Raw genomic sequence first — 9222 nt, forward strand, 5'->3', positions numbered from 1 at the left:
AAAGACCACAGTGGTGCTTGTGGTTATCGGGGCCCTCGGGGCAGTCACCCCCAAACTGGAGCAGTGGCTACAACAGATCCCAAGAACAACATCAGCCAAGATACTGCGTAGAACCCTCAAGCTCCCAGGCCTCTGGTAGAGGACCCGAGCTCAGAGAATGAAAGAAAAAGAGACCACCTGGAGCAGTCTGTCACTAAACAGGCTCCTCTGGTGGCTGATGACAGTGTGTAGAGGATGACTGCCATTATCCATAATGTCCAGCAGTTTCATCAAGGTCCTCTTTTCTGCCACTGACACCAGAGAGTCCAGCTTTGTGCCGACCACAGAGGTAGCCCGCCTGATCAGCTTGTTCAGCCTGTATGTGTCCTTTTTGGATATGCCCCCCCCCCAGCACACCACAGTGTAGAACAGGACACTTGCGACCACGGACTGGTAGAACATCCACAGAAGTTTCATGCAGATGTTGAAGGACCGTAGCCTTCTTAGTAAGTAAAGCCATCTCTGTCCCTTCCTGTACAGGTGGTCGATGTTACACGTCCAGTCCAGCTGGCTGTCCAGCCACTGCCCGAGGTACTTGTAGGAATCCTCAGCCTCCACCTCATCTCCCTCAATCAGAACTGGTTGTGACTTTGGTCTGGACCTCCCAAAGTCAATTACCAGCTCCTTAGTCTTTGAGGTGTTGAGCTGCAGATGATTCCTGTGACACTAGGCTGCAAAGTCCCTCACCAGGCTCCGATACTCCTCCTCTCTGTCATCCCTGATGCACCCGACTATGGCTGTATCATCAGCGAACTTCTAAATCTGACACAGCTCCGAGTTGTAGCAGAAGTCTGCAGTGTACAGGGTGAAGAGAAGAGGGGCCAGCACCATGCCCTGGGGTGCTCCAGTGCTGCTGATCAGTTATAGACGTGATGTCCTTCAGCCTGACATACTGTGGCCTGTCCGTGAGGTAGCTGGAGATCCAGGTGACCAGGCATGGATCCACAGGCATCCTATTCAGTTTATCCTGAAGCATAAGGGGCTGGATGGTGTTGAAAGCACTTGAGAAGTCTAGAAACAGAATCCTCACTGTGCCATTCCCCTTATCTAGGTGAGAGTGGGCTTGGTGTAGCAGGTAGATGATTGTGTCTTCCACACCAACACATGCCTGGTACGCGAACTGCAGATCATCCTTGGCATGTTGCACCTGGGGTCTGAGGAGACCGAGGAAGAGCCGCTCTAGTGTCTTCATCAGATGGGAAGTGAGCGCCACCGGTCAGATGTCAGTTAACTCGCTTGGCCAGTTCTTTTTCGGAACTGGAACAATGCATGATGTCTTCCAGAGGGTAGGCACTATCCCCACTTGAAGGCTGAGGTTAAAGAGATGCTGGATTGGCTCACCCAGTTCTGCAGCGCAGGCCTTCAGCATTCGGGGGCATACTCTGTCAGGGCCCTGAATTCTGCAGCGCAGGTCTTCAGCATTCGGGGGCATACTCTGTCAGGCCCTGCTGCTTTCCTGGGGTGAAGCCTCCTCAGTTGACCTCTGACCTGGTCCACAGTGAAGAATGGAGTCTGTGTTGTGGTTGATGATGATGATGATGGGGAGGAGGAGGAGGCCACTGTGGTAGTCGGTGGAGGGTGTGTTGAGGCAAGAGGAAGAGATGGATATAGCGAGGGAGAGGGAGAGAGTGGGGGATGCATGGGCTGGTTAAACCAGTTGAAGAAGTCCTTCATCTCGTTCACCTTCTCCACTGTTCCCCCCACAACTCTGGTCTTGGTATTGTGGCCTGTGATCGTTTTCACACCTTCCCAGACCCCCCTCATGATGTTCTCCTCTAGCTTCTGTTCCACCTTCCTCCTGTAGCTGTCCTTGGCTTCCTTCAAGCAGCGTTTCACCTCTTGCCGTGCTGTTCTCATCGTCTCCCTGTTCCTGCTCTGGAAGGCGGCCTTCTTCTTGTTGAGGACAGCCTTGACTTTCTGTGTTACCCATGGCTTGTTGTTGGGGTAATTTTATAGATAATGTGAAGATTAATCCTAAATAATTTCCCCAATTTGGAGAGGGCATTTGACCGTGTTTCTCTAGGTACCCTTACTTCTTTGATATCTGAAGATTACTTTTTTAATCTGAAGAACATTCTCTTAAAATTTTGAAAATTATTTATAATCTAAACAATATTTTTTAAAATAATCTGAAAATTGTTCCTTAGAAATAATCTAAAGATTGTTTCTTAGATCATCCTACAATAAATCCTGCAAGCTCTTTCTTACCAAACACTTTACTAAAAATAAATAAATAAATTCTTGCTCTTACTCTCCATAAAAGTACATAAAGTCATCTGGGTTGTGTTTACTAATACTTTTTAAACTTTGGACATTGGTTATGATGCGTAACCATAGAAACAAGGTAGTTTACAACAGGGAGCAGCTGATTAACAGTTTAAAACCTGAAATAATACCACAACTGAAGCCACAAATCCCAGAGGAGTTGAAAAGGAGGCACAGGAGCAAAGAAGATAGAGAGGAGGAGGAAGTTCAAACCATCTCTTTCATCAATCATAATGGGCAACATTAGATCATTAGCTGACAAGTTGGATGAACTTCTAGCCCTGACAAGGACTCAGCCAGAGTATTGTGAATGCAGTATTATGTGTTTTACGGAGACATGGCTGCAGGATCATATCCCCAACTCCAATGTCTCTCTGCTGGGCTTCCTGACTATATGAGCAGACAGAGATTTAAAGAGCAGCAGGAAGAGAAAAGGAGGTGGATTAGCAGTGGTTGTCAACAACAGATGGTGTCATCCAGGACATTACTGTGGACATTACTGTGAAGTGTTGTGTCTGCAGTCCGGACATTGAACTCTTGGCAGTAAGTTTCCATCCAAACTATTTACAGAGAAAGTTCACCAATATTATTTTGGCAACCGCTTACATTTTACTCTCAGCTGTTGCTGACAAGACCTGTGAATTGATCAGTTCCGTTGTTGCAAAGCTACAGACACAACACCCCAATGCATTTGTGGAAATAGCTACACTGCCAACAGTTTGTCAGCTGCTCTACCAGAGAAAACAAGATGTTGGGTTTGTTTTATACAAATGTCAAAGATTCATATATCTCAAAAGCAATACCTCTGGAAAAATAAGATCACAAGCTTGTTTTTCTCTGCTCGGAATATAAACCCCTTGTTCAGAGACAACCTGTAATGAAGAGAACTGTGAGAAAGTGCTCACAGGAAGCAGAAGAAGCCCTGTAGGGTTGCTTTGAGACTACAAACTGGATTTCTCTTTGTCAGCCACATGGAGAGGGCTGTGTGTGTGACCGAGTATATAAACTTCTTTGTGGACAGCACCATCGCCACCAGAACAGTGAAATGCTTCCTTTATAACAAACCCTGGATTACCAGTGACCTGAAGGAACTGTTAAATGAGAAAAAAGAGCCTTCAGGGAGGGAGACAGGGAATTATTGAGGCAGAAGCAGCTCAAAGTCAAAATTAGAGGCAGCAAAGAGGCGTACAGGAAGAAGCTGGAGAGCAAACTACAAAGGAACAACATTAGAGATGTGTGGTCAGGGATGAAGAAGATCACAGGCTTCAAGAAAAAGGAGGATTGGATAGATGGAAGTCTGGACAGAGCAAATGAACTGATCACATTCTTTAACAGATTCAGTTCAGGAACAAGCTCATCATCCTCCTCTCCTGCCCCCAACCAAACAGACATACCACCCTCCTCTGACCCACAGGTTTTCTGTCAAATCTCAGCTGTTTTATCTTCCACCTCAGTCATGGACTCTTCTTCTTCTACAAGTTGGTCTTCAACCAAATCAAGAGATGCTGCTGCTCCCTTAGCCTCCCCCTTTCTGTCTGTCTCCAGAAGTCAAGTGAAGAGGCAGCTGGAGAAACTGAACCAGAACAAGGCTGCAGCTCCAGATGGTGTCAGCCCAGAGTCCTAAAGGCGTGTGCAGAGCAGCTCTGTGGGATTTTACAGCACCTCTTCAACCTTAGCTTAACCTAAAAGAAGGTTCCAGTGTTGACATCCTGCATTGTTCCCGTACCAAAAAAAACTCACCTATCAGCCATTAACAACCTGTTGCCCTGACATCCCGCATCATGAAGGTCCTGGAGAGACTGTTTGGCCACCTGAGTAAGCAAACCAGCACATATCAGGACCCCCTACAGTCAGCGTATCGCTGTGGAGTTGGAGTTGAAGATGCCATCATACACCTGCTTCAACAAACCCACTGTCATCTGGATAAAGCAGGCAGTAGTGTGAGGATCATGTTCTTTGATTTCTCCAGTGCATTTAATACAATTCAACCTGATTTGCTTTGTCAGAAACTCCAGAAGACACAGGTGGAGGCCTCAACAATCACCTGGATTAATGATTACTTGACAAACAGACCACAGTTTGTGAGACTGAAGGACTCTGTGTCTAACCAGGTGGTCAGCAGCACAGGAGCACCACAGGGGTGTATCAGAGATGGACAAGAAGCTGAGTACAGAGATCTGGTGGACCGCTTTGTGTCATGGTGCGGAAACAATCATCTCATCTTAAATGTGAACAAAACAAAGGAGATGATTGCAGATTTGAAGTAAAACAGGGTCAGCTCAAACCCTATTTCCATCATGGGAGAAGAAGTGAAAGTGGTTAAGGAATATAAATACCTTTGACAAAAGACTGGACTGGAGACTCAACAGTGTGTACCCATGTAAGTGTGTTACTCATTGACAATAATAAATGACATGCTTTTCATTGTTCAATTACATATATTGCTAAGTCTATTTAAATCATTTACTTCTCTGTCAGCAAAATAAATCTTTAGATAAAGTTAGGATAACAAAATGTAATAAATGAGATATTTTCCTTTGCTTTTCAAAAGAAGAGTTAGATTTGTTTCAGGAAAGTTCATAACTTTAAATCTTAAAAACACATGAAAACCCTTGAGGAATGCTAGTTTTATTTATTTTTTCACATTTATTTTTAACCCACATTTGTGTTCAAAACAATGTTGTTCTTTTCTGAATCAAAATCTACAGTCAAGACAGATCAAATCCAGAATTATTTCAACAAGACAGAAAAAAGTCAAGGCTTTATATTTTAAGAATATAAAGAACTCTCTTTATCCTGCACTGCATCCCTCTAGACCTCTCAGGGGGTTGGCCCAACAAGGGGGATGGCTATATGCCCTTTCACCTTGGTCCTTCTGGGTTCCGGCTGCTGTGGTGGACTGGTGCCTGCCTGGTGTGTTGGGGGCTGTGGGGGGGCCTCTACTGCTTGGTACTGGGCGGTATCTCTGCTGGGGGCTAGTGCGGGCGCCGGGCCATTGGGGGGTCGGGTCCCGGGCTTAGCCTGCACGGCAGGAGGTGGTTGTGTGGCTGGGTTGGGGAAGCTGGTGCCCTGCGTCTCTCTCCGTACCTCTTTGTCCTGGGGGTTGCTGACCCTGTGCTTTGCTGGCGACCTACCTCTGTGCAGACGCACAGCTACCTTGGGGTGGTGCCCGGTGTCTGTTTGCCTGGGACTGTTGCTGCCTTCTGGGGCTGAATCCACCTGTCCTTTCTGCTCTTGGGTGTTGTAGATGGCGGGCCTTCTACCATTCACGGCACCATTTTTTCTTTTCTTTTTTTTTAACTGTGCATCTCCAGGTGGCTAACTAGCACACATGCACCCACATAACATGAACACACCTTTTGTATGTATGTGTATATGTGTGTGTGTATGTATGTATGTATGTATGTATGTATGTATGTGTGTGTATATGTGCGTATGTATGTAGGTATATGTGCATGTATATATGTGTGAATATATATATATATATTGTCATTTTTATTATTTATTTTAATTTAATTTTTTTTTATTCTTTGCATTTTCAATGTATTTTCATGTGTATGTATCTATGTATTTGTAAATGTGTATGTGTATATACATGTATATGTGCATGTGGATGTATGTACGTGTGTATATATGCAGTCAGTCTCTCTGCGTCTCTGTTACACATACCCTTACCCCCTGCCCCACTCCCACCCAACAACCCCATCCCCCTACACACACATCTTCACACACCAATTCACAAACAGTGCTGATGGTTGAAGGTCATATAAACAGGTTGCTATTACAACAATGTGGCCTGCCTACTCTAATGCCAGATTCAGATTTAGTCTTGATTCAATAAAATAATTCATGCAATTAGGATTCTTATCTTGAGATACCCTTGTTGTAGAGCAAATCTGTTCTGGCACATGTAGGCAGCCATCCTCTCTATACTATATGGTATGCCTGAGATGCCACAATAGGATAAAAAAAAGAACTGTTATAGCCAAAAACTAAGAATCAATTTTAATTATTGAACACAAAATTAAAGAATGTAAATCCAAACTTAACTCATAGCTCCAATGAGACCTTTCTTTATTAGGACACATTTACCTATCAAAATTAGAAAGTTTGTCAAGAGTAATATATTCAACTTGTAGCACTGCTGTCCCAAATAGCTTAATAAAGACTATCAATCGAATGAACATGAACTCCATTTGGAGAAACAGACCGCACTACCTAAAAAAAAAGGTCACATGGTCATAGAAATTAGAGATGAGGGTCTTTAATGGAACCCTTAAGATTAATTGGTTAAAATCCTGGATGAAAAAATTTATGTGGAGAAACAAGACTCACTATATTAAAAGGTCCCAACTGTTTAAAAAAATATGAGAAAGAAAAATGCATTGGACTTCGAAGCCTTGGTTGGTACATTTAGGAGCAAATGGCTAAAAATCTTTATTCTACAACGAAATTCAATGTGGTTTCATATCCCTGGTCCCATTTTTAAACAGCTGGGAGAAAGTGAATTCTTCGCGAAGTGTGACTATGAAGTGGCTAAGATTCCAGTTAAACTATCACACTTCCACAAACAAGTTCTTCAGTTCTGGAAAATTATATTTCAAGATCATTTCTCACCTCATGGATCAACTTTATGGAATAACAGAGCAATCACAGTTGGTAGGAAGTCAATATTTAGAAAAAATTGGTATGAAAAAGGCATTATTTTTGTAAAGGATCTTTTAGATTGTAATGGAGATCTTTTAAATTTCTCATCCTTTCTTGGAAAATATAACATCAGCTGTTGTTATAAAGATTTTAAGATGATATGCAAAGCAATCCCCTTAGCATTGATTCAGTTAATCAAAAATATCATTATATATTCAAAGGTGACCTTTTTGATGCCCACATTAAAATTGAATGACTGCAACTTAGTTGACTTCAAGTGCAATAACAACATTATCAATGAATATATGCGACAAAAGATTTAATATGATTATAACAAAGATTCCTGCAAGAAACCTCCAAATATGAAGCATAAAACCATAATAATTTCTTCTCATTCTAAATTTGTCAAATGCCCTATCTCTCCCAAAGTAAAGGAGAATCATTTTAAAATAATAAATAAGATATACCCTGTAGCCATGTTTCTTGAAAGAAGGTTCAAATTTGATGTTGATTTGTGTGCCTTTTGTAAATCATAAGAGGAATCCCTGGAACATTTGTTTTTTTTCATGTCAATACTCACTAAGTTTTTGGACAGCCATCAGAAACTGGATTAATCTGAAACTGAACATTCCTTCTTTTAATGCTGATGCCACTTTATTTTATTTGGAGAACTTAAGCTCTGCTTTGTCTGATGCCATAAATGTAATTGTACTTATAGCAAAGTACCACATTCATTGTAGTAAGTGGAGGGATAATAAACCCTCTTTCCCCTGTTTCATGAACAAATTTAAGTCATACTGTTCTTCACTAAGTAGATTAAAAAACTGGAAAACTGCTAGAATCATCTCACAACAGATCTCTAAAAACTTAGTTTTAAGTTTCTCATTCAGCCTTGCTCCTTTGTGTTTTTATTTTTGTTTTTTCTTGTAAACCCCCTATCTTGTCAAATGTGGTTGTGTCACCCTTCACGGCAGTTTTTATTGTATCTTGTTACATTGTTCTGTGTTCTGTTGTTAGTAAATAATTAAAAAATAAAAAGTACTCACGTTGTAGAGTCGCGGCTCATATTTTGAAGGCAGGCAAACATTAAGTCTTATTGTGAAAGCGACCGGAAACATGACAAACAGTCAGATCCGTCTGTCAGTCCGGGTTTTGATCGGAAAGATTAAAAAAAAAAAAAAAAAAACTAAAAGCTCTCTCCACCTTAATGTTTCTGTAGAGCTAATTGCTGATCTGAACTTTGGTAACAAAAGCAGGAGTGTTTCCACTCATTTCTGTACTCCATGAGGTAAAACAAACATTACCCTAAATTACTTGTATATTGTTTCGTGCTTATCACAAATTATACAATAAAAACCGGACCAAGACATGTCAGATAAAATCCAACTTACCCATTGATTCAGACAGTTTCGTGATTTTTTTGTCCAAGGCCACCATAAACTGTAGGTGAGGAGTGGAACCACGAGGAAGAATATCATTTTTACTTCCTCCTAACAATCCTCTTACACCAAAACCAGAACACTGGGACACAGCTCCCCCTGCTGGACCCAACAGTAGTTTACCTGAAAGTCTTTAAAAAACTGTTTTTTTTAAAGAGTTATAATTCTTAAGAGATAAAACGCAAGCCTTATTCACGAAATGATTGGCAAATCGCACAAACCTGCATTTTATTCACAATAAAACACAGTTAACACATTTGTTTACTAAACATATCTGTTTACTATGGGGAGATGTGTTATGAGGTTTGCACTAAATGCATTTGTATGTTCTGTAGAGATGGGCCGTTTGACACTGAAGCACTGAAGCCTGTCTCATTTTTATGAAGCAAACTGGTTTGAAACACTGCCGGTGGTAGTTGCAAATCTCTGCGATCATGTTACTGATGACGTTTGAGGTTTTCTCTCTCAGCATCATGGACATTATACATTTAAAACTTGGAAACAGCATATTCACATCAAATATCACTGTTACAGAAAACCTGGTCAAGACTCGTAATAATATTACAGTCTTACAGGCTTTAGAACAAGCAATGCAAACAGAACAAGGATAAAAAAAGAAAGAACAAATAAAAAATGTAATAAATCAATGCACAGGGAAAATGTCAAATTAACATTAGTTATGGGAAATATTTTTCAAAAGGGAAAATAACTTTTGAGCTGTGGGATTTTTCATAAGCTTTAAGGAATTCACATACAGATACAAGCCATTTTTAAAGTTAATAAAAATAGGGTGACATTTTTGTGCTTTGTTCCTGTGAATGAAAAACTTCAT

At 41.4% G+C, this 9222-nt stretch overlaps 1 protein-coding gene across 2 annotated transcripts in view; it reads right to left on the minus strand.

Moving 5' to 3' along the window:
* ydjc (YdjC chitooligosaccharide deacetylase homolog) overlaps positions 1–8482 on the minus strand; it is a 42438-nt gene extending 33956 nt beyond the window's left edge. For both annotated transcript variants that reach the window (XM_017437070.3, XM_025010809.2), the window contains exon 1: positions 8343–8482. In XM_017437070.3, the coding sequence (XP_017292559.2) occupies positions 8343–8429 (87 nt within the window). In that variant the 5' untranslated portion in view covers positions 8430–8482. The remainder of the gene's footprint in view (positions 1–8342) is intronic.
* Between the last annotated feature and the right edge of the window lie 740 nt (positions 8483–9222).

This window comes from Kryptolebias marmoratus, linkage group LG1, assembly GCF_001649575.2.
Source record: "Kryptolebias marmoratus isolate JLee-2015 linkage group LG1, ASM164957v2, whole genome shotgun sequence".
In the NCBI taxonomy this organism is placed as follows: Eukaryota; Metazoa; Chordata; class Actinopteri; order Cyprinodontiformes; family Rivulidae; genus Kryptolebias; species Kryptolebias marmoratus.